At 42.8% G+C, this 25582-nt stretch overlaps 1 protein-coding gene across 1 annotated transcript in view; it reads right to left on the bottom strand.

The window, feature by feature from the left end:
* TCF7L1 (transcription factor 7 like 1) overlaps positions 1 to 3517 on the bottom strand; it is a 150050-nt gene extending 146533 nt beyond the window's left edge. Inside the window, exons 1-3 of the mRNA XM_028516029.2 lie at positions 3033 to 3517; positions 2887 to 2950; positions 2523 to 2650 (exon numbers count right to left, since the gene is read on the bottom strand). Of these exons, the coding sequence (XP_028371830.1) occupies positions 2523 to 2650; positions 2887 to 2950; positions 3033 to 3251 (411 nt within the window). The 5' untranslated portion in view covers positions 3252 to 3517. The remainder of the gene's footprint in view (positions 1 to 2522; positions 2651 to 2886; positions 2951 to 3032) is intronic.
* Positions 3518 to 25582: the final 22065 nt, after the last annotated feature.

Here is a 25582-nt window from a genome sequence, read left to right as displayed (position 1 = left end):
GAGACCATATTATATTTTCCAGGCACTTCCCTCTCCCCCTTCAGCCACTTCCCTCCCCTTCTTCCACCCTGTATCATACATCCATTTTAAGAGGATGGGACCCCAACAGAGGGCCTATAGTTTGCCTACAGTGAGAATCTTATTAGCTACATTAATATAACCACCCAGAGGAAAGCATCACCTCAACCTTATATAGTCCAGACAAGTGCTTAAGGGTTTCCTCAGTTGCTTTCGCTGCAGCCCATGATGCCCAAGGATAGGGTCAAAGAGCAGGTTCTATTGAGCTGACTGAATTGCAGAAAATGTCCCCATACATCAATGAACTTTATAAGTAGGCAGGCCTAACACAGTGATAGGCATTTAAAGAGCACAGAAACAATGGGGGAATTGAACTTCTGCAACGACAAATCACCAGGGAGACAGAATGTAGGTATGAGAGTGGGCCAGGACATACTAAGTCCCTTATGAAGCGGCAACACAGAGAGGGTGAGTGTCCTCAGAGGCTTGAAACAGGGTTGGCGACATGGGCCAGGGCAGGGAACAGCTGCAGAGGTGAGCAGGGGCACAGAGGGGAAAGGTCAGCTTCCCTAAGGAGGGCTCCGAAAATCCCACACAGGCCTGGATTTAGTAATCAGGCATCCTTCTTATCACCAAGAACGGGTCTTGGAAGTTTTTAGGCAAAAGAACATGTAAGGTGGTAGAAAGAAGGAAGGGTGGTAGAAGGAAGGAGGGGACTGACACAAACGGAGTATCTGTCCCACTGGATCTCTTCCCTGGACACCAGCAGTTGTCAGAGTCACCATTCGAAGAGAAAGACTCCAAATACCCTAATGAGAAATGGGTAGGTTGAAGGAAGAGCCCGCTGGAGGGAAACAATCGGTCATATCTGGGACTTGTCTAGTGACTTTATCTGCACCAGGCCCTGGATCAGTGCTCCCCCACAGAGGCTAATGCCTCCAGACTCCTCTCTTTCCAGACATCCAGTGGGAAATGGGAAAATGAGACTCTGGTAGCATAACCCTGTTACACACAAGATTGCAGGAACTCCTCCAAAACTTCCGGAACTGAGCTACATCTGGGACACCTGAGGGAATCAGTGAAAACCTAAACAAAGTTGCTATAGCTTGTACCGCTCAATTTTTACACCTTTCTTCTTTGAATATGAACAAGAGTAACAGCCAGAGATGCCCATATCCAAATTATATTCAGGACTTTCTGGGATGCTCCAAAGCAGGGCCAAAGTCACAGGTTTTCCCTGCTTGACCAGTGAGGGCTGTGTGGTCCCACTCCCCTTTCAGTTGGTCAGAGCCCCCCCCCCCCACGCTCCCACATCTCAACTGGCCAGTAGAGCGCACCACTGAACCCACCGCAGAGGTGTCTGCTCTCCACCGACCGTGATGGCAGGGATCGTCCATTTAGCACCCGGCCTATCTCAGGTAGCCCGTTAATCTTGATCATTATTTAAGGACAACTTGAACACAAAATGAGTTTGTCTGGCCCTGATCCTGAAGCTCCAACACCTCTCGCCCCCCAACTGAAGGAAGAACTGGAAGGCACTGGGGAGGCTGGGCGGTAAGCAGAGATCCACTACCGTGCGTGGCGCCCAAGGGGCAGCACGCAATAAACAACCAGCACGTTAGATAGGCGCTCATCGGAGCTAGCACCTGGGCAGAGGCCCTGGGTGGGTGGCTCGGGGGACACAAAGCCTAGTCAGCCCCGCGATTTGGCGGGCGGGAGTTCAGAGCCAGCGAGAAGGAGAAGGAATCCGCCCTCATTTGCACGGCGTCTGGGGCCGGGTCAATTTGCTTAATCACGGCTCTAAATGCCAGCGCGCAGCACACAATGCGCGCCCATTAACAGGTTTAAAGTGTCGCGGCGCTCGCTTTAAATGAGAAAAGTCGGCAACAAAGCGGGGGAAGAAGCCAAGTTCCTCAACTTAAAGAATGCTGCGCGGGTTGCCCTCGAGTTTAAAATCTCGAGCTCCACAGAAAAGCTGAGGCCACCGTGCGAGGGTTGATGGTGGGGAGAGGGGTGTGTGAATAACCAGCCACGAACACTGCGTTTCTTAGAAACCAACTCGCAGCGGCCTTGTGAAACTGAGGGGGAGGGGGGCAACGTCGCCAACCCGGCTCCCAGGGCCCATCGCCCAACTGCCAGGGAAAGCTGACCCACTTCCAGGAAGGAAAACGAGACCCACCCAACCCCCCAACCCCAAAGCCGGCAAAATTCCAAGTTTTTCCTTAGTGGGAGGCAAATTATTTTGGAAGTCAAGGAAGACCCCAGAAGAGCACTCCCAAGCCTCTCCCCAGAAAAACGGGGGAAATTTAAAAGAATTTTACTTTCATCCAGGCACTGGCGAGCGCAGCCTAACGTTCAGCCACCACGGAGTCGTTCAACTCCGCAAAGGAGTTCTGCCCCGGATCCTCCCGGACGAACCCATCCCCCACCCCGTCGCCAAGCGGGGGGCGCATCCCGCCGGCCGGGCCTCCCATTGGCCCCGGCGCTGCAGGACAGGCGCTCACCGTGCGCGCTCCTCCGGGAGACAGGGGTCCGTTGGGGAGATACGGGCTGCTCAGGTCCGGGATCATCAGGAACGGGTATCCAGGGTACGGGGGACCCTTAAAGAACGCGCCGTCCTGGGGCCTTCTCACTGTGGGCAAGATCAAGGAGGGGTAAGGCCGGGCCCCCACGACAACGCCACGGCAGGGGCCCCTGGACGGGGACAGGGGACCCGAGCGCCCCCATGCGCGCCCCAGGACCGCTGCCGCCTAGAGGGGCGGAGAGCAGGGGCACGGCTACAGGAGCGCGGAGAACCGGGAACTGCCTGAACTGAGACTCAGGGCACCGCGAGGCCCGGGAATGGGGACTGCCTGGGCCAGCACCTACCTTCGGCGAAATAGTCCCGCGGCTTCGGGAACGCGTCCCGAGAGGGCTGCGGACGCCTCTCCGCCTGCAGAGGAGACACAAAGACGAGGGCGGGTGAGCGGGAGCCCAGCCGGGGTCCCTGGGGTCGGCCGCGGGAACCACCTTACCTCCGAGTCTGAGCTGCTGCTCTGGTTCTCAGACTCGTTGACCAGGGACGACTTGACCTCGTCCAGGTCCCGCTGCGCCGAGGCGCTGTCGCTGCTCGGCTCCTGCTCCTCTCCTCCTTCGTCCTGGAAGGGGATCAGCTCGTCGTTCGCCCCGAGGTCGTCCCCTCCGCCGGCCGTCCCGGCACCCGAGCCGCCGCCGCCGCCGCCGAGCTGGGGCATGGTGGGGCCGCGGGCCGGGGCCGCCGCTCTTGGAGCCCCGCGCCGCCCGCGCCCGGCCCGGCCCGGCCCAGCGCCCCTCCCTCCCGCTCGCCCGGCTGCTCCGCTCGCCGCCGCAGCGGCCGCAGCAACAAAGTTTGACAGGGCGTGGTCCGGCGGGAAGCGGGGCCGGCGCGGCCGGGCCGAGCGGGGGCGGCTCGGCTCGGGCCCCTCCGGCAGCGCCGAGCCCAGGGCTCCCCAACTCGCCGCCGCCGCCTGCTTCGCCGGGGCGTCCCAGCACTTGGCCCGCCGGGGAGGGGCGAGCCGGGCAGGAAGGAGGGCCCGCCGGGGCTGGGCAGGGGGGCCAGAGGGAGGAGCCGGGCTGCAAGCTGACACCCGCGCGGCGCGCGGAACCCTGCCAGCTCCGGCGCGCACACACATACACTAGCATTCACACTCGCACACCCGCTCGCTCACACCTTCCGGGGGCTGCGCCTCCCCGCTGCGCGCCCCGCCCTCACCCCAGACTCTCCCTGGTCCCCCTCCCTGGCGCCCCACCTTCGCACCCCCAGCAACCCTCCCCCACACGCCCGAGTACCGCTGGAGTCCCGCCCCTACCCCTAGGCAGCCCCTAACTTTCTTCCCAATAACCCCCAGAACTCCGCACAGATTCCACACCCCCTCCCACTGTAGCGGCGCGCTGGCGGGCGGCACTGCCCCCTGTGGGAAAGCTTGGGACACACAAACCCGCTGGCGACACTGCTTGGAGTTCCGAGCGCAGGAAACCACCCGGCCTGGTCACCCTCGATGGATGCACAGAGCAGAGGATGAGGAAATTTTATGGCACTCCGGAATCCACAGGACGGCCTTCTGCTCCTCTTTCCTGTGGGGTTTCACCGTGCACCCTGCCCTAGTACAGGTTTTTCACCTTGTTCAGGTGTCCAGAGTCACCTGAACCCAAAAACCACTTTCACCCCATCGTTCTGCACTAGGTCCTTAATCAAGTAACGCATGGTCTTGACTTCAGAAAGGGTTTGGATTTGGTTCTTTGAAAGGAAAATTCTCTGCGGGTGATCTCTGAAGGCATTCACAAAGCTGCCTCGGTAGCCAATGTGCATATATGAAAAATGCCCAACCAGCCTCATACTTAAAGAAATGCCTGCTACAACATTAAAATAACATCTCTCTTTAGCCAGTTTGAAAAAGTGGATCTTGTGTCATCCATAGTGGGGAACTATACAGGTGGGAACATAAATTTGAAACGCAGACTAGAAGGCAGTATGGGAAATATCTGAAACTATTTTAAACACAAGTGGCAGAGGAGTTTTCTACAGCGATCTCCCAACATGTGGACAAAGTCACACATACAAGAAAGTTCAAAGCAGCAGGGAGGTCTGCAAAATGAATTCTGGGACTTTCTTACTACTCCACAGTATGAGGCCCCTGTGCACATGGATCCTGGAATGATTTTGGAGAGACCCTTTAAGGAAAGACAGTATATATGGCATCCACTCTTACATTATTATTTTTAATTACAAAGATACATTTGTTTCTGTACAGGAAAAAGTCTGAGAAGATGCACACCAAGTTAGTGTCCATCTTTGTGGGAAAGGGACAGGTCAAAGGAGAGGGGCAGTTTTGTTTTCTACTTCCTCCGTATTGTACAATAAGCAGATACACCTTACCTAGTTTTTTACACAGCACATGAATACAGTTTTAGAAAACTTTTTCAAGCAATATAAATGTATTTCAAGTACTATCTTAAGCAAAAAGTAAAATTTCCTTTTCCCCTCCTCCTATTTCTCCCTCCAGTTGACCTCCCTCCTGTTACTAGTTTGGTATATATCCTTTCAAACATTTTCCTAGGCAGTTATCTACACATGTAAACACATACACATACATTCAAATTTACTTTCACATAAAGAGAGTTAATTATACTGTTCAAATTATTGTGTGATATTTCACTTTTATAAAATTTTATAAAGCAAGCATCAGCTGGCTTCAGTGAGCCCCCAGCTCCGATACTTCTTGCTATGTGGTCTCAAGCCCAGCACTAGCAGTAGCCAGCCTAGGTTCACAGCTTGGCTTTGCCTGGGTACCTCCAATCCCAGCACAAGTAGCAGCCATCTGCATATTGCTCTATAGCACAGTCAGGGTGACCACAGGCAAAACACAGGTTGGGACTGACCTTGGCCAACATCACTCAGGAAACCCCAGGGCTTGTGTACCTGGTGGGTAGCTGCAGACCACATCAGAATACTACCACCCTGCCCCTGCACAGCTGATCCTCCACAGAGGTGGAGGTTGATGGTCAATGGTCACAGCCAGTCCTTGCAGCTGACTGGCCTGGGTAAATCCCTCCCATTGACCTGCCAACAGAAACCAAGGCTCAACTACAAGAAGAGGGTAAAGTCAGCCCACATGAAGGTGCACCTTGAATACCCAGGTTGGGTGATAAGGGAGGCTGTGCCACTGGACCCTATAGGACACCTAGTACATTAAGCCATACTACCAAGAGAGAGAGTTGTAGCAGCTCTACCTAATACATAGAAACAAACACAGGGAGGCTGCCAAAATGAGGAGACAAAGAAACAAAAGAACAGATTAAAACTCCAGAAAAAGAACTGAACAAAATGGAGAAAAGCAATCCATCAGATGCAGAGTTCAAAACACTGGTTATAAAGATGCTCATGGAACTTAGTGAGGACCTCAGCAGCATTAAAATAGATCCAGTCAGAAATGAAGGCTACACTAATTGAAATAAAGAACAATTTATAGGGAAACAGCAGTAGATTGTATAAAGATGAGAATCAAATCAATGATTTGAAACACAAGAAAGCAAAAAATAACCAATCAGAACAACGAGAAGAAAAAAGAATCCAAGAAATGAGGATAGTGTAAGGAGCCTCTGGGACAACTCAAGTGTACCAACATTCTCATCATAGGGGTGCCAGAAGGAGGGAAAAAAGGCAAGAAATTGGAAATCTATCTGAAAAAATTGTCAAAGAAAACTTCCTTAATTTGATGAAGGAAAGAGACATTCAAATCCAGGAAGCACAGAGAGTCCCAAACAAGATGGATGCAAAGAGGCCCACTCCAAGACACGTCATAATTAAAATGCCAAAGGGCATTTGAGACTCTTAAAAGCAGCAAGAGAAAAGCAATTAGTTACCCACAATGGAGTTCCCATAAGACTGTCAGCTGATTTCTCAAAAGAAATTTTGCAGGCTAGAAGGATTGGGAAGAAATATTCAAAGTCATGAAAAGCAGGAACCTACAGTCAAGATTGCTCTACACAGCAAGGCTATCATTTACAATCCAAGGGCAGATAAAGAGCTTCCCAGACAAGAAAAAAACTAAAGGAGTTCATCATCACCAAACTATTATTATATGAAATGTTATAGGGACTTATTTAAGAAAAAGAAGATCAAAACTATAAACAATAAATGGCAATAAATAAATATCTATCAACAATTGAATCTAAAAAACAAACTAAGCAAACGAGAAGCACAGAGACAGAATCATGGATACGGAGGGCTTTTTGATGGTTGCTGGATGAAAGGGGGATGTGTGAGAATGGCTAAAGAGGTGAGGGGATTGAGAAGTACGAAACGGTAGTTTACAGAATAGTCATGGAGATGTAAAGTACGGTGTAGGAAATGGAGTAGCCAAAGAACTCACACATATGACCCACGGACATGAACAATGGCATGGGGATTGCCTGAGGGAGTGGGAGGTGCTGAGTGGAGGGGAGCAAAAAGGGAAAATTGGGACAACTGTAATAGCACAATCAATAAAATATAATTTTAAGAAATGACAACCCTGAAGCCAAGTTTCTAAAAAAAATTAATTTTTAAAATTCAAAAAGCTTTTCCTGTGTTCCATTAAACATATGAAAAATCTATTGTATTAGCTTCCCATCGTTGTTCTAACAAGTCACTGCAAACTTGGTGGTTTAAGACACCAGAAATGCATTCTCTTACTGTTGTGGAGGCCAGAAGTCCAAAATGAGTTTCACTAATCAAAATCAAGGCGTTGGCTGGGCCATATTCCCTCCTGAGGCTCTAGAGAGAGTATATTCCTTGTCTCTTCCAGTTTCTGGTGGCTGCCAACATTCCTTGAGATCTCACCACTCCAATTTCTGCCTTGGTGGTCACATTGCCGTCTCCTTTGTCTATTAAATCTCTCTGCCTTCTTCTTTTAAGGAAGGGCACTTGCACTGTCATTTAGGGCCCACCCAGATAATCTTGGATAATCTCCCCACTCAAGAGTCTTAACTTAATCACATCTGCAAAGACCCCTTTTCCTTATGTAGACCCCAAGAAAGAGGATACCTACCAAGAAGGACTCCTGGTGGCTAACTGGGTTCAAATTTTAAAAACAGAATGTAGCAAACATTTCTACACAGGAGTCTGTCATATGTACTGTACTTCAAGAAGAAGCCTGTCCTCAGCTGCCTGTCTCCTGCACTGAACTGCCTTCCCACACTGTTTCTGCAAGCTGAGCCAGCTCTTATAAAGGGGTTCCTGGAATTCTATTTCAACCAATAGGACTGAGACTTTTCCCTTCCAATTGGAACTGTACTTTATAGCCCTAGCAGCATGTTCACAGATCAATCAAAGCAGCTCTATTCTGATCAGTCAAGACAGTGCCTTTTGACCAATCAAGCTGCAAGGTTTTGGAGTCCTCATTTGCATAAGGAAAACCAATCAGGGATCAAGGACAGCGACCTTTGCCTATATAAGTCAGCTACCCTATGATGTGGGGAGCACGCTTTCTCTTTCCACAAAAGGTTACCTTCCTGGCTGGAGCTGAAACACCAACGCAGTTTTTCTGGAGCAGAGCAGAGGCAGAATTATCTTGACCCAGGGTCACCTCTTCCCAGGACCACCTTAATAGCATTGCTGTTTCACAATAGGGCTGCTTCATAATTGAGGTTTAACACTGTTGTGCTATTCCACAACTGTGCTGTTCTCACAGCTTGCTGATCACAACTGAGTTTTTTGCACTGAGTTAAGATCCCTTTTTCACTGCACCATAACTTGAGGATTCCTGTTGGCAATGAATTCGCACCAACAACCACGTGTTGACATTTATGAGGTAACATTCACTGGTTCTGGGGACATACCTTTGGAGTGAGCCATTATCAGTTCACCACAACTTACCAACCTTGAAGAAATGCAAATTGAAACTGCACAGACATACTATTTTTCCATCTATCAGATTGGCAAAGGTAGCAACAAATAGTGACACCTAGCACTGGCCCCTGTGCTGAGAAAAAGAAGCTTCTGGGCATGCCATTGTGTAACATTTCTGAAGGAATGTTTGGCAATCCCTAAGAAAAACCTCTCAAAGTGTGAATCTTTGATTCATCTATGCACTTCCAGGATTTTATACTAGGAAATAACCAGCCACACAAGGAAACCTATAGATGTGTCTTCATCACAGTGAAAAGCTGGAAATGATTTCAATGTCCCCAAGTAAGGAAATGGAATTTTTCTTTTTTCTTTTTTTTAAATTTTATTTTAATCATTGTTCAAATACAGTTTTCTCCCTTTTACTCCCAATCCAGCCCCCGCTCCCAACCCTCCCCACTTAGGAATTGTTTTTTTAAATATCATGTGCATTCACATAGTGTGATGCTAATACATTAGGGCAATGTGTCACGATGGTGAGAGCAACATTAAAATGAGCATACATAGACTTTGTTTCCCATTCTAATGGGGTATGGAGGCAGCCTGACCCTTCTACTAAGAACAGCTATGGGTAAAAGACCCAAATAAAACAACAGCACCCAGCTAATCTGAAGGCCATTAGAATTGATCAAATCAGCCTGGATTCAAGGAGTCAAGATACCAAAGGGAAGGGAAGTGCACTGAAGTGAATTTGTGTTTACTGCTCTTTTATTCCCACCAAACATTTAGTGACTTGCAACATCAGGCATAGTGGCTCGATAAGCAGCAACTGTCTGGAGCAGGCAAACGAGAGCCTCCTGCCCATCTGTAGGGCCTGTGAGCTAAGAATGTTTTTTACATTTTTTATTATTTCTTATTTTTTTTAAGATTTTATTTATTTACTTTCAGAGAGGGGAAGGGAAGGAGAAAGAGAGGGAGAGAAACATCAACGTTTGAGAGATACATTGATTGGTTGCCTCTCACACACCCCCTACTGGGGACCTGGCCTGGAACACAGGTGTATGCCCTGACTAGGAATCGAACTGATAATCCTTTGGTTCACAGGCCTGCCCTCAATCCCTGAGCTACACCAGCTAGGGCTGGTTTTTACATTTAAAAATGGTTCCCTGCAAATCAAAGAAGGATAATAGTTTATTGTATGAAATGATATAAAATGCAAATTTCAGTGTTGATAAATAAAGTTTTATTGAAAGATTGCCACACTCATTAGTTTACATATTGCCTATAGCTGCTTTAATACAATAGTGTCAGAGTTTAGAGGATGCAGCAAAGACTGTATGTTCTGTGTTATACCTCTGCTCACTGCACTATAGATTGTAGTGACATGGTGTTTCAAGTGCCATATTCTGTATATTACTATAACATGACATTTTATTTTATTTCTTCTGTTGTCAGATGCATACCTATCAGGTCAGAACAAGAAAAGTGAGCTATAAATGTTGTGCTTTTAAGGCATAGCAGGCGTGGATTATTTTATTACCAAAGTAGATGGTAAAGCATTTTGTTTGTTATACAACAACAACAACAGCTATACTAAAATAATATATATCAACCCTGGCTGGTGTAAATCAGTGGATTGATCCCCAGTCAGGGCACATGCCTGAGTTGCAGGCCAGGTCCACAGTAGGGGCCACATGAGAGGCAACCACACATTGATATTTCTCTCTCTCCCTTCCTCTCTCTCTAAATTTAAATAAATAAAATATTTTAAAAATAAAATAAAAATATATATTGATATTTAAAGATTAAGCACTCATCACAATTTTTCCAACTGAGATGAAAGTCAGAAAAATTAGAAAATTGAAAACAGAATATTTTTTCACACAAAAATTTCTTTACAAAATAAGTTTTCTAGAGGCTAATTTGTTAGTCAAGCAAAGAAAGTTATTTACAAATGTTGAGTTCATTACATTGCATTTGGTTGCAGTAGCAGAAAAAGACGTGTCTAGAGAAAACAAACTAGTGTATGACTATTAGCCTTCTAGTATTGTTTAAAGAGTTGAGGACACTGGGAGAAACATCGTTAGTCAATTAGAAAGCAAGACAAATGGTTTCAAGAAATTTTCCTTGGCTCTTGATGAACTAACTGACATATATTGACAATACTATTCAATTACCATTTATTTAGAGAGTCAGTCACAAATTTGAAGTGACTAAAAAGTAACCTTCATGAATAGTCTGAGAAACAGCTGCAAGTGGGAATATTTTCCAAGAAGTTGAGAAAACACTCATTACGTGTAAACTGAAGTGGAATCTGCTAAGATGTATTACAGCTAATAGAGGTAAAAATATCTGTGGTGGAAAAAGACTTACCTGGAAAAATTTACAAAGCAAGTTTTTTAAAAAATATTTTATTTATTCATTTTTAGAGAGTGGGGAAGAGAGGAAGAAAGAGAGGGAGAGAAACATTAATGTGGTCACATCAATCAGTAGCCTCTTGCCCCAACTGGGAATCTGATTGGTGACCTTTAGGTGTGCTTTGCAGGATGACTCCCAGCGAACTGAGTCACAGGGGTCAGGGCCAAAGCAAGGTGTTTATAGCCCGTGGTGTTCATTATATTATTCACCAGCAAGTACTTTGCAGAAAATACTTGAATCTGTTACTTGTTACTGAACCAGTAGTATTAATGGTAAACTATATTTGCCCTGTGGATTTAATTATCATCAATTTTGTGAGTTTTTGTCAGAAATAGAAGCTGAATATCCTGATTTGCTCTACCACACAGCAGCTTAATGGCTTAGAAGTAGTAAAATTTTATTGTGATTTTTTTGAGCTGAAGACTGAGACTGAAATTTTTTAAAACAAGAACTACTGCCCTCAAGTGTCATCAAACAGTAAATGACTTTCAAAAATACCTTTTGCTGTGGTCTTGATAATGTTACTAAATAAATTAACCTGTAATTTGAAGGCAAAAAAGCCCTTACATGTGAAACTTACATTGCAGTGAAGTCACCGTGATGACAATGAATACTTTTTAAAATCCTAATTACTGTTGAGCTGCTTTAAAAACTTTCTGTATTGCCAGAAGTTGAAAGGAGAAGTGAGGTCTGCATTCTCACATAAACTTGCACTTGATACAATGCCATAAATACAAGCAGAAAAATAAAAAGTTAATAAATTAGTCACCACCAAAATTAAAGTTTTTTTTGTGCTTCAAAGTATACCATTAAGAAAGTGAAAAGATAACTCACAGAATGGGAGGAAATTTTTACAAATCATTGTCCTGATAATTGCCTTGTATCTAGCATATATAAAGAACAATTATAAATCACTAATAAAAGGACAAATAGTACAACTTTAAAATTAGCAAAGAATCTGAATAGACATTTCTCCAAAACAGATAAAGAAATGGTCAATAAGCTCATGGGAAGTTGTTTAACATTACTGTTTATTGGAGACAGTCAAATCTAAACCACAATGAGATAGCACTTCACACAAGGAGGATGTCTACAAGGGAGATAATAACAGGTGGTGAGGATGGAGAGAAACTGGAAGCCTCATACACTGCTGGTGGCGATGTAAAATGGAATACCTGCTTTGGAAAACCATCTGGCAGTTCATGAAATAGTTAAACGGTTACCATATGACACAGCCATTCCAGTTCTAGGAATACTCATATATCTACAAGAATTGAAAACATATGTCTATACATATGAGGTCTGTTCAGAAGGTGCCCAGCCATGTACTATGAAAAATAGAGACATTTACTGAAGAAGATACAAGATACAAGAAACATTGTACACAGGACAATAGGCACCCTGGAACTTCACACAGTTTTCTCAGTGTCTCTTCCACTATTCAAAGCACTCTGTAAAATCTTTTGCTGGAATCGCCATCAACAGCCTCATCGTATTTTCCTGAATAGCATTGACAGCCTGAAACCTCTTCCCTTTCAAAGGTGATTTTAATTTTGGGAAAAGCCAGAAGTCACAGGACACCAAATCTGGCCTGTAGGGGGGCTGAGTCACTTGGGTGATTTGATGTTTCACCAAAAAACTCTGCACAAAACATGATGCATGAGTGGCCATGTTGTCGTGATGAAGCTGCAATCACCAGTTGCCCATAGCTGCCTTCTGAATCATCTGAATAGTTTGCACAGAGGAATGTTCAAGTTTAACGCATAATTTGATGCAAATTCATTGCTCCACTCACTCCATCACTTTGAATGTGACAGCCACACAGTACATTTGTTCACTCAATGGTGTCTACCACCCCCACTGACTAGTATAGTGAAGCCGTCATTGTTCACACATGCGCTTTCCAGTCCACTCTCCTTGACTGCCAGCTTACATCGATATAGGGCAAACCATTCTTGTTATATTAACAATGGCTGGAGTTTTTCCAGACTTACCTCATATTTAAGGTAATATAATCACAGGAGTAACCCTGGAAGACAAAGTTCAAGGGAGCCATATTAAAATTCTGCCTACCACAATCAGTCAGTAGAAAATATCTCGGGTAGAAGCACAGAGAAAAAGAATGAAAAACCAAAAAAGTATACAAGAGACATTTGAACCCAGTGAAAAAGCCTAATTCACATTTAATTAGAATCTAGAAAAAGAGAGATAAAATGGGGCAAAAATAATATTTGAAAAGATTCCATCTGGGAATTTTTCAACATTTACTGAAGACATTAAGACACAGATGATTTAGGGAGCTCAACAGATGCCAGGAAGAAAGAAAAAATAAACAAGCAAACAAAACCCAAAAACATAACCAGACATATGGCAGTCAAACTGCTGAAATTTAAAGGCAAAAAGAAAATCCTGAAACAACCAGATAAAAAGATTCACAAAAAGAATAAGAGCTAACTACTCAAGGGAGACATGGAATGGCATCTTTAAGTATCGAGAAACGTAACTGCCAACCTGGAACATCACCCCCATGAAAATGTAGGCACTGGAATGAAGATGAAAGCAAAATCAAGGCAACTACAGATAAATAAAACTATGAGAATTTATTGCCAGTAGATAGCCTTTGGAAGAAACATGAAAGGGAATTTTTTTAAGATCCTTTCATTTTTTTAAATCTTTTTGGAGAGAGGGAGGGAGACAGAAAGAGGAATATTGATTTATTGTTCCATGTTTTTATGCATACATTGGTTGATTCTTGCATATGCCCTGACTGGGGATGGAACCCGCAACCTTGCTATATTGGGAGGATGCTCTAACCTACTGACCTACTCGACCAGGGCTTAAAGGGGTTTATTTAGGCAGCAGAATGATTCTGAGAAAGAGCCTGGTAAAGAGGAAATAATGAGGACATCAGAGTAGGTAAATATATGGGTAAATATAAATTATTGTTTCAAACGATAATATATTTTTTGTGGTTTAAAAATATGTAGAATTAAAATACAGCACAACAGTAGCACAAAAGGTAGAGGAGGGATAAGGAAACATCTGCACTAGAGTTATCTGAGACGTGGCAAGAAGACTAACTTAAGGTATTCTCTGCTAAGTCAAGGATGCATGGTGCCATCTCTAGGATAATACACAATGAACAAAATTAAAGAACGTGTTACGAAGAACAAATGAGACAAATAAAAACATTAAGGTGATCAATTAAAATCAAATGTATCACTAATTATATGAAATGTATACTATTGAAATACTCCAAATTTAAAGATAAGATTCTTAGATTGTATTTTTAAAAAGCAACTGTAGGCCCTGGCTGGGTAGTTCCGCTGGTTAGAGCATCGTCCTCAGACGCCAAGTCCTCAGGTCCCATCTCTGGCCCAGGGCACGTATAAGAAGCAATCGATGAATGCATGAATAAGTAAAACAGCAAATCAATGGGTGCTTTGGTCTTTCTCTCTCTCTTCCTTCCTTTCTTTCTAAAAATCAGTCAATAAAAAGTTTTTAAATAATAATAATTCAGAAAGCAACTATAGGCTGCTTATAAAAGTACACATGTAAAGTGAGGGTACAGTGAGTTGGAGTAAAAGGATGAAAGAAGGTAAACACAGAAGCAGGAACCTAAAAGCTGGCTGTACTAACAGTAGACAGAGTAGACTTTAAAAAAGAGAGTATTACCAGACACAAGGGATACATTTTATAATTATAAAACAGGAAAATATAACAACAGAAAATTCGAATTTACCTAGTAACATAGTTTCAAAATATATACATGAAAAACACAGAACTAAATGGAGAAATAAACAAAACTGCAAAAATAGCTGGTCATTTTAACATACATCTTTCTGGGGCTGATAGAACAAGCCACAAAAAAATCCAAGAGGATACAGAAGACTTGAGCGATGCAAATCACAGGCTTGACATATATACGGAACATTGGACTGACGACTCCAGAAGCTGCATGCTTTTTATGTACACGTGTAAATTTCAAAGAATTGCCACATAGAGTATGGTCTTTGATCCCAGTGGAGATAAATTAAAAATAATTTTTTAAAAAGGAAAATAGAAAAACTCTGAGTATTTGGAAATTAGGCCATATATTTTAAAAAGAGAATTTATACTATAGTAATGAAAGGGGAACATCAGATGTTAAACATATTGACATTTAAAATGTAAAAGAATATTATGAACAGCTAATCTAACAAACTTGAAAATTTAAATGAATGGGGAAAAGTCCTTTAAAAGCTCAACTTACCAGAACTGATATAAAATCTAAAAAATTGAATACTATTAAAGAAATGGAACTTACCATTTAAAATTTTCCCACACTACAAACTACAAGCCCATATGATTTAACCGACTCTCTCAAACTTTTAAGAAAAAAATAACAATATGCTACAAGTTGAATTGTGTCTCCCCAGCTTCTCAGAATGTGACCTCATTCGAAAATAGGGTCATTGCAAATGTAATTTGTTATAGATGAGGTCGTGCTGGAGTAGGATGGGCCCCTAAGTGAATATGACTTGAATTCTTAAAAGAGAACAGCCACATGATGACACAGACCCAGAGAACGCCATGTGAAGGTGGAGGAAGAGATTGGAATGATGTGCCCACAGGCCAAGGAACACCAAGGACTCCTGGTCATCACTAGAAGCCAAGAGAGAGGAGAGAAGTAGTTTAGTCACAGTTCTCTACAGAAAAAGTTGGAGACCCAGGGAAGCTTGTGGTGTAATTCCAATGCCAGTCTGCAGGCCTGAGAGCCAGAGGAGCTGATAGTGTAAATCCCAGTCCAAGGGCAGAGAAGATTGATGTCCCAGCTCAAGAAGGCTGAAGGGAATGAATTCTCCCTCCATCTTTTTGTTCTATTCAAGCCCTCAATGGATTGAATAATGCCCACCCACACTGGGGAGGGCAATCTACTTTACTAAGTCCACCAATTCAAATGCTGATCTCATCCAGAAACACACTCGCAGACACACCCAGAAATAATGTTTAATCTGGGCACCTTGTGGCCCAGTCAAGTTAATACATGTAATTAACTATCGCAAGACGACTGCAACAAATATTCCCTCAGATCTTTCAAAAGGAGCTAACCCTGCTGACACCTTGATTTTGGACTCCTAGCTTCCTGAACTGTTAAAGAATACATTTCTGTTTTTTTTAACTACGCACGTTGTGTTACTCTGTTAGGTCAGCCCTAGGATACTACTACACAACCTTATATTACTCTTCCAGAGAACTAAAAAAAAATAGGAATACTTACCAAGTCTATTACCAATTTAATGAGGTTAGTGTAATCTTGATACTACAACTAAAAAAGATATTATAAAAAAAGTTAAAAGCAAACCTTTCTCATTATCACAGATGCAAAAATTCAAAATAAAATGTTATATACTGAATTCAGTTATATGTTAAAAGCATAGTATGATCAATCATATTATTCTAGGAATACAAGATTAGTTTATCATCCAAAAATTAAATCAACATAGCCCTGACTGGTGTAGGCTGGTTGGTTGGGCATCATCCTGCAAAGTGAAAGGCTGCCAGTTTGATTCCTGGTTAGGACACAAGCCTGGGTTGAGGGCCTGGTTCCCCCAGCTGGGCAGGTGTGAGAGGCAGCTGATGGATCTTTCTCTCACACATAGATGTTTCTCTCCCTCTTTTTCTCCCTCCCTTTCCTTCTTCTAGAAATAAATAAATAAATTTTTTAATAAAATTTAATCAATATAGTTAACCACAATTACAGAATAAAGAAGAAAAATTATATACTTATCTCAATAAATACCAGAAGTATTTTATCAACTTTAATAATCATTTATAATTTTTAAAAAAGCTCTGAGTGAAACTGGAATGAAGTCTGCATTCCTGCTGCCTGTCACTACCAGAACCAATAAGTAGAGACGAGGATTGAATCCTTATGGTCACTTTATTCAGATGGCTGGTGACCCGAGAAGACAGGGTATGTCCCTCAAAAGCCATCTCAACATTTCTTCTCAAGCCGAGCTTAATTTTAAAGAGAAAAAAAAGGGGAGGTAAGGGCTTTGGAATTCAGGGGCAAAGGTTGGTCAGATAAAAGTTGCAGTCCAACAACTTTCCTAGCATCCCAGCATTTTTTATCAGCTTCCCGGTCATCGGACGTTCCTCCCTGAAACACAATGGCTCAGATACCATCTCGATGGCTGTCAGTCGTCCTGGGACACAAAGGTGGAATTACTTGTGGGCGTATGGAGTCAGGGTAGGTCCAATCATACATCCCAGTTCCTGCAACAACAGCTTTCTACATGCATTAATCACTAGACCTATTAACTATAACTTAAAACTAAAAATTTCTAACTCTTGCCCTGACTAGTGTGGCTCAGTTAGGTGGGCATCATTCTGCAAAGCAAAAGGTCACCAGTTTGATACCCGGGTAGGGTACATACCTGGGTTGCAGGCCCAACCCCCAGTTGGGGCCCATACAAGAAGTAACTGATCGATATTTCTTTCTCACATCGATGTGTCTCTCCCTCTCTTCCTCCCTCCCTTTCCCTTTCTCTAAAATAAATAAATAAATATATAAATAAATAAATACATACATACATCTTTAAAAAATCAATCAAAAAATAAAAATTTCTAACTGTTGAGTTTCCTCATCATTCCCTATTATTAGCGGTAACTATTTTATTTCTTTTTAAAATTTATTTTAAGTATATTTTATTGATTATGCTATTACAATTGTCCCATTTTTTCTCCCCTTTATGCCCCTCCTCCCTGTATCCCTCCTCCCTCCATCATTCCCCCCCATAGTTCACATCCATGGGTTGACATATAAGTTCTTTGGCTTTTACATTTCCTATACTATTCTTAACCTCCCCTTGTCTACTTTGTACCTACAAATTATGCTTCTTATTCCCTGTACCTTTTCCCCCATTCTCCCCTCCCCCTCCTCACTGATAACCCTCCATGTGATCTCCATTTCTGTGGTTCTGTTTCTGTTCTAGTTGTTTGCTCAGTTTGTTTTCAGATTTAGTTGTTGATAGTTGTGAATTTGTTGCCATTTAACTGTTCATAGTTTGGATCTTCTTTTTCTTAGATAGGTCACTTTAACATTTCATATAATAAGGGCTTGGTGAGGATGAACTCCTTAAACTTGACCTTATCTGGGAGGCACTTTATCTGCCCTTCCACTCTAAATGAAAGCTTTGCTGGATAGAGTAATCTTGGATGGAGGTCCTTGCCTTTCACAACTTGGAATACTTCTTCCCAGCCCCTTCTTGCCTGCAAGGTCTCTTTTGAGAAATCAGCTGACAGTCTGATGGGAACTCCTTTGTAGGTAACTGTCTCCTTTTCCCTTACTGCTTCTAGGATTCTCTCTTTATATCTCATCTTGGCTAATGTAATTCTGATGTACCTTGGTATGTGCTCCCTAGGATCCAACTTCTTGGGACTCTCTGAGCTTCCTAGACTTCCTGGACGTCTATTTCCTTCACCAGATTGGGGAAGTTCTCCTACATTATGTTTTCAAATCTGTTTTCAATTTCTTGCTTTCTCTTCTCCTTCTGGCACCCCTGTGATTCAGATGTTGGAATGTTTAAAGTTGTCCTGGAGGTTCCTAAGCCTCTCCTCATTTTTTTTTTTTTTTTTGAATTCTTGTTTCTTCATTCTGTTCTGGTTGAATGTTTATTTCTTCCTTTTGTTCCAAATTGTTGATCTGAGTCCCGGTTTCTGTCCCTTCACTGTTGGTTCTCTTTATATTTTTCTTTATTTCACTTTGCATAGCCTTCACTTCTCCCTCTATTTTGCATCCATACTCACTCATTTCTGTGAGCATCCTGATTACCAGTGTTTTGAATTGTGCATCTGATAGGTTGGCTATCTCTCTATCACTTAGTTGTATTTTTTCTGGTGTTTGGATCTATCTTTCATTTGGGCTATATTTCTTTGTCTCAGTGTGCCTGTTATGTTGTAGGGAGTGTAGCCTTAGGTATTTGCCAGGGTGGGGCAACCCATGTCACTACATTGTGGTGGTATATGTGGGCTACAGGTCAGAGAGGGAACAGTGCTGCTTGCTTGGCTCTGGGTTGGCTTTCAGGCACTCCCCCAATCCCTACAAGCAAATTGGGCCCTTCTGGTGCTGATTCCCAGGTGGGTGAGCTTGTGTGCATTCTAGGACCATGTGGGTCTCTCCAATGAACTTGCCTGTGAGTTTGGGAGTTTCTCCTGCCACTGCACCCCCATAGATTTTTACAGCCAGAGGTTTTGAGGCTTTATATACCCTCACAGAAACCCTGGGCTATGTTGTCTGTCTTGGCCTCTAGTTGTTCCTCCCGGCTTATATGCATGCATGTGGGTTCACCCAGTCCTCCAGACACCGCCTTGCCCAGCTTGGTCTGTTGCCTTGTTGCACATCCTCTCTACCCCAGCTGCCTGTCTCCACCCCTCCTACCAGTCTGGATGAATGTTTCTTCTTTAACTCCTTGGTTGTTGGACTTTCATACAGTTCAATTCTCTGGTGGTCCTGGTTGTTTTGTTTTTAAAATTGTTGTTGTGCTTCTTTTGGTTGTGCAAGGAAGCAAAGCATATTTACCTATGCCTCCATCTTGGCCTGAAGTTTGGAAACAGATTCTAACGATCTTATTTCTATGAGATTAGTTTCATATGAAAGTAATCATTCTGCTGTTGAGCTGTATCTTAGCATTAGAAAGTCTCATAGGGTGTTCAGGAACACACTTAGTTGCAGATCCACATAAGGGAGCACATGGTAGGCAATAATAAGCTATGATAAAGACACAAAGTGAAAATTTGTTCAAAATAGGTTCCTCCTGCAAGACAAAAATCAGAGACTTTAAGAACATTTTTTGTTAAATATACCCAAATCTTTTCATCTCATTTGAAAGGAGTAAGTTCTCCACAATATTGGGTTAAACAAAAAGTAATAAAAAGAATATAATTCATTGCTTTTGAAAAATGACTTCTCACTGTTCAGTGGTCCATTGTTCCTCCAGTGGTTTCTTTACTTGGGTGTGATGAATCCAAGGTTTTATTCCTGCCAACTTCACTGCAGTTGGGGTGGTGAGGAGCATGTCCCAAGATCCAGTCTCCTGCTCTCCTAGTTGACTCTCTGGGGATCCTGTCATCCAAGTCTTGAGTAGCACTTTATCTCCAGGCTCAAAGGAAAGTAGTAAACCTGTGGGGGAGAGGTCTGTAATGCAAGTAAGGTCATTAATTATAGCTAAGGTCTGACTTAAATGTTGTACATAGTTCTTTATCTTCACATTTGATCTACATACATATCTCCCAAACCCAACTGTACCCTGAAATGGTTATCCATATACAATTTCATAAGAACACAATTGAATCCCACTTCAAGGAGCCCCTCTTATCCTAAGCAGGGCAATAGGTAAAGCTTGATCCCAATGGAGATGAGTTTCTTGACACAGCTTGGCTATATTTTTATTTAAGGTGTTATTCATCTTCTCTACCTTCCCAGAAGCTTGAGGTCTCCATGCCATGTGGAGTCTCCACTTGATTCCTAAAAATATACTAACTTTCTGTGTAATTTCTAAAACAAAAGCACGTTCATTATTGCTTTGGATGCTGCTGGATAGGCCAAAGCGAGGAATCATTTCCTTCGGTAGGACTTTCACTACCTCTGAGGATCTCTCAGTTTTAGTAGGATAGGCTTCTACCCATCCTGAAAAGATGTCAACAAAGACTAACAAATATTTCCACCCTTGGACCCTCGGCATCTGGGTAAAGTGTATTTGGCAGTCCTCAAACAGACACTGTCCTTGGTATTATTTCCCTTTTTTCTTTTGATGGGAATCTGTCTTGGGGTTGTTCTTCTGGCACACAACACATCTAACAATTCCTTTTCATATGGCTTCAGAAATTCTAGGGCCTGTGAGCCACAGTTTGACATAGGTGGTTAATGAGTCTCTTCCACAGTGTGTAGCCTCATGCAAATGCTTCGTGACTGTCTCTAATGAGTATTCAAGAAGCAGTATAACTCCTTTCTTATTCTTTCTTCATCTACTAGTGGGACATTCTTTATCAGAACCAAGCTCTTAGCTTTCCCTAAGTCTGCAGCTGAATATTCAGGATTGAATTGTGACAATGTAGAACATGTACCAAAGGCATTATAAATGTTCCTTTAGCAGGATCTTTTGCTGCTTGATCAGCCAGATTGTTTTCTCTAACAACTTCAGTGTCTGCTTTCTGATGCCTGGGGCAGTGCATAACTGCTACCTATAAAGAAAGATACCTAAACATCTTTTAATAATTTTAAAATGTCTGCTGCATGCTTAATTTTCTTTTTATTGGAGGTTAATATTCCTCTTTCCTTCCATGGGCATGCAAAATGAGGAAAGCATACTTTGAGTCACTATACACATTCACTCTCTTTTTGTACCACAATTCCAGTGCCTTTATCAATGCAATTGGTTCAGTTTTCTGAGCAGAGGATCCCAGTGCTAAGGCCATGGCCTTTACTATTCCTACTAGAGTCACATTGCATATCCAGCCTTTCTGTTTCCTTTGTTCATGTAAGTGCTTCTATGTGCATATAGAGTCCAGTCTGCCTCTTCTAGAGGATGGTCCTGTAAATTAATTCTGCTAGAATATACTTCATCAATTATTTCAACACAGTCATGCATTAGTGAGGCTGAGTCGGGTTCTAGGAAAAGGGAGGCAGTATTTAACATACTGACAATTTGGAAGGAGACATTGGGATTATTGAAAAGAATTGCTTGGTACCTGCCCATTGTTCCAGCAGTGAGCCACAAATTTCCTTTTTGCTCCAGGAGGCTCAACACTTGGTGGTGTGCATAAATGGTGATATGCTATCTCAAGGAAAACGTGTCAGCTTCTTGCAAAAGTTCGCAGGAGACTGCCACAGTCCTCAAGCAGGCTGGCCTCCCCTGGATAGTGTGATCTAGTTTTTTTGACAAGTGTGTGATGGGTTACAAATGTTACTTAGCATTTGGGTGAAGACTCCTAGGGCAATGACTTGCCTTTCATGAACATATAACAGAAAGGGCTTTAGTTGGTTTTGCCCCACTGCTGGGGGAGAAGCCAGGTATGCCTTCTGGGACTCAAAAGCCCAAGCATACTTCTTTGTCCATTCTAAAGGGCTATAGTCTGGTCCTTTCACAGCTTCATACAGTGGTTTAGCAAAGAGTCCAAAATTTGGGATCTAAATGTGGCAGTAGCCCACCATTCCCAGGAATCTTTCAACTGTTTCCTTGTATTGGGAGCTCTCATTTGGATAATGTTTTCTTTTTTGGTTCCAATAAGACTCCTTTTTCCAGATTCAAGCAGAAACCAAGAAACCTTGCTATGTGTTAGCAAATTTGGGCCTTCTGTGCTGACACTTTATAGCCATTAGATGCCAAATGGTTCAAGATAGCTCTAGTATTAGTTAAACATTGATGAAGTGATGTCCCGGTAATTAAGAGTTCATCCATATGTTGTAACAGAGTTCCATTTTCTAGTTTTGGGTCCTTGAAGTTCTGGCTCAGGGTCTCCCCCCAAATCATGGGGAAGATCGTGAACTCTTGTAGTAAGACTGTCCAGCAATCTTGACTGAGTTCTTGACCCAAGATTCTGGGTCCTGACATTCAAAAGCAAACAACAGTTGAGGGTCTTAATCAGCTGTAATGCAAAAGAAGTCATCTTTTAAGTTCAATACTGAATACCAGAGGCTGTCCCCAAGTATATTGTTCACCAAAGTATAAGGACAGTGGAGTGAATGTCTTGTATAATGTCATTTATGGCCCTTAAATCTTGTGCAGATCAATACTCATTTGAATACAGTTTATTAACAGGAAATATGGGTGTATTGTATGGGGAGCAACAGGGCCAAATAAGTCCATAGTCCTGAAATTTCTGAATTATTGGACATATTACTTCTAGGATCTCTTCCCACAAGGGATACTGCCTCTTATTGGGAGTCCTCACCCCTGGTTTGAGGTCAATTTTAACATGTGAACTCACTTAGGCCTCCCTAGTTTTCCAGCAGCCCACTGAATAGGGTTTACCTGATTCTCAATTTCTTCTTGCCAGAGTTGCTTTTCTTCTTCTTCCCATGGTTTAACAAGCAACTGCCAGACATGCTATGGAGGGACCTCTGTGTGGAGCTGTTATTTTTCTGGAGAGAACATGAAGTTTGGACAGCAGGTCCCTTCCCAGAAGAGTAATTGGACACTCAAAAATACATAAAAATCTATGAGTTAAAATTGTACCTCCCACAGCACATTCTAATGGTTTCAGGAAAAATTGGCTTTCAGGGCTTACAGAAATCCCAGTTACAGTTAGAGCCTGCCACAAGGACTCAGTTAAAGGACTATTGACCACGGACTATGTTGCTCTGGTATCAATCGAAAAGTCTACAATTCGTCTCCCCACTATTAGTTTAGTTTTACCTAAAGCTCCTGAGGGATAACTTTAATAAGTTGTTATAATAATAGAACTTCTGGGCCCTGTCACTCATCTTCTGAACTATTTCCTTTCTTCAGCATAACTCTTGAGTTCTCAGTCTCTGACTTCCCTTTCCTTTGCTTGGAGCACTTGTTTTTTCAGTGTCACTTTCCTTTGCAAAAGATGCATTGGTTACTGGCAAGCATTTTAGATGGAGGCTGGGCACCTCTTGCCCACTGATGGAATTGCCCTTAGACTTGTTCCAGTAAAATAGTGGCCACTTAGGTCTTTTTCTGTTCTCTATTATTACAAACTTTGAAGGCAATGTCTACTAATTGAAAAGGACTCATGCCTATTCCTCCCTCTAACTTCTGAATTTTCTTTCTGATGTCAGATACACTTTGAGAGATAAAGGTCATATTCACCATTCTAATATTTTCAGGGGCTTGGGCTCTAAATCAGTATATTTTCTACACTCCTGGTAGATTCCTTCAAGAAACTCAGAGGGGTCGTCTGTGAGCTTTTGTTGTACTTCCTACACTATATTCAAACTTTTCTGCTTAGGAACTCCTTTCTTCAGTCCCTTAAGGATGCACCTCTTATAATATCTAAGAGAGTGTGGCTATTCTCTTTAGGGTCCCAGTTGGGGTTGGTTAAAGGCATCGGTTTAGTAGGGTAAGGAGCCCCACCTGGATTTTCTTGGTGCAGCCTCTTCATTTACCTTATCTAATACCAACATCCGCTCATCCTCCATAGACAAAATATTCAGTAAGGCTTGTATGTCTGCCCAGTTGGTACGATAGGTGGCAGAAATTGACATAACTATGTCAGTCATTTTAGTAGCATAATCCCTATACAAAGGATTTGAGTTTTTCCAGTTAAACAGATCCAATGTAGAAAATGGAATATGTGCCCAATAATATCCAGTGGGCTGGTTCTCTGGCCCTAACTCCCACTGGAAGTCTTTCACAAAGGGTATGGCCTTGTCCCAGCAGGGGTTTTCCTCCACCAAATTTGGTTCCCTGATGGTTTTGGGACAGAGAAATCAGTTCAGGCTCACCTCCTATGGCTCCCTCAGCTGAGTAAGGAGGAAGATCCCCCAGGGCTGGAAGGGCTGTGGGAACCCTGACCCTGCTTGCAGCAGTCATAACATCCTTATCTTCCTGGTCTTTCCCTTTGAGCTTCTGTTACCTGCCACAGGCTAATTCCCTTTCCTCTGGATCATTAATCTATTTCCTTTTAATACTGTGTCTTTATTATGTAAAGTCATAAAAGCCTATACAAACATATTTTGTCTCATTTCCCTGACCTTTGATAAAACAACTCTAATTGCAGAACAGTATAGTAATTTAAAGAGCCATTCAGCAGCCAGCATTCTCCTGAGTTCTGAACATACATAAGTCAAGCAGTAGTACCATAAAAAATCATTTTTTTGCCCTGGCTGGTGTAGCTCAGTGGATTGAATGCAGGCTATGAACCAAAGGGTTGCCAGTTCAATTTCCAGTCAGAGAACATGCCTGGGTTGCAGGCCAGGTGCCCAATGAGGGGCATGCAAGAGGCAACCACACATTGATATTTCTCTCCTTCTCTTCCCCTCTCTCTAAAAATGAATAAATAAAATCTTTAAAAAGTCATTTTATTTTTAGTCATAAGTAAACCAATCAGCCAAAATTTCCCCCAAAGGGCTGTTTCCCAAAATGGAAGCTCCTCCACCTTCCACCAGACAGAGTTCTGAAATATCACACAAACCAGAAGGCACCTTAATTTCTGATGAGTGATCTAAGTCATAACCTAGGAATATAATCCTGAACCAGAAAGCTCAGTGGTTCAATCGAAAGTGAAGGCAACAGAGAGTGCTGAGAGTTGGAGAAGGAGAGTCCCTAAGTGAAATCACTTGGCAGCTGCCAGGGAGTCTCCAAATTTGCACCTTGGGGTCCCCCAGTTCAGTAGCAAACAGGACTCTCCACCAAATACCCAGACTCATCGTAGAGTCTTGAAGCTGTCCTAGAAGGAAGTCACCAGGATATGGGACTAGAAAACAAATAAGTAGAGACAAGGATTGAATCTTTATGGGTGCTTTATTCAGATAACCAGTGATCTGAGAAAATGGAAGGTTATGTACCTTAAGAAAACCATCTTAATGTCTCATCTCAAGGTGACCTTTTTTATAAGGAGGAGAAAAGGGTAGGTAAGGAGTTTGGAATTTAGAAAAAAAGTAGGTAAGGAGCTTGGAATTCAAGGGGAAAGGTTAGTCAGATAAAAGTTGCAGCATGGTGATTTTCCTAGCATCCCAGTGATTTTTTTTTCTTGGCTAGGATTTTATTTATTTTTTAGAGATGGGGAGGGGAGGGAGAAAGATAGGTAGAAAAACATTGATGTAAGAGAAAAATATCAGTTACCCTTCACATG

This window comes from Phyllostomus discolor, chromosome 6, assembly GCF_004126475.2.
Source record: "Phyllostomus discolor isolate MPI-MPIP mPhyDis1 chromosome 6, mPhyDis1.pri.v3, whole genome shotgun sequence".
NCBI classification, from domain to species: domain Eukaryota; kingdom Metazoa; phylum Chordata; class Mammalia; order Chiroptera; family Phyllostomidae; genus Phyllostomus; species Phyllostomus discolor.
Note: the sequence above shows the minus strand (reverse complement) of the source record. Positions and strands in the feature narration are given on the sequence as shown.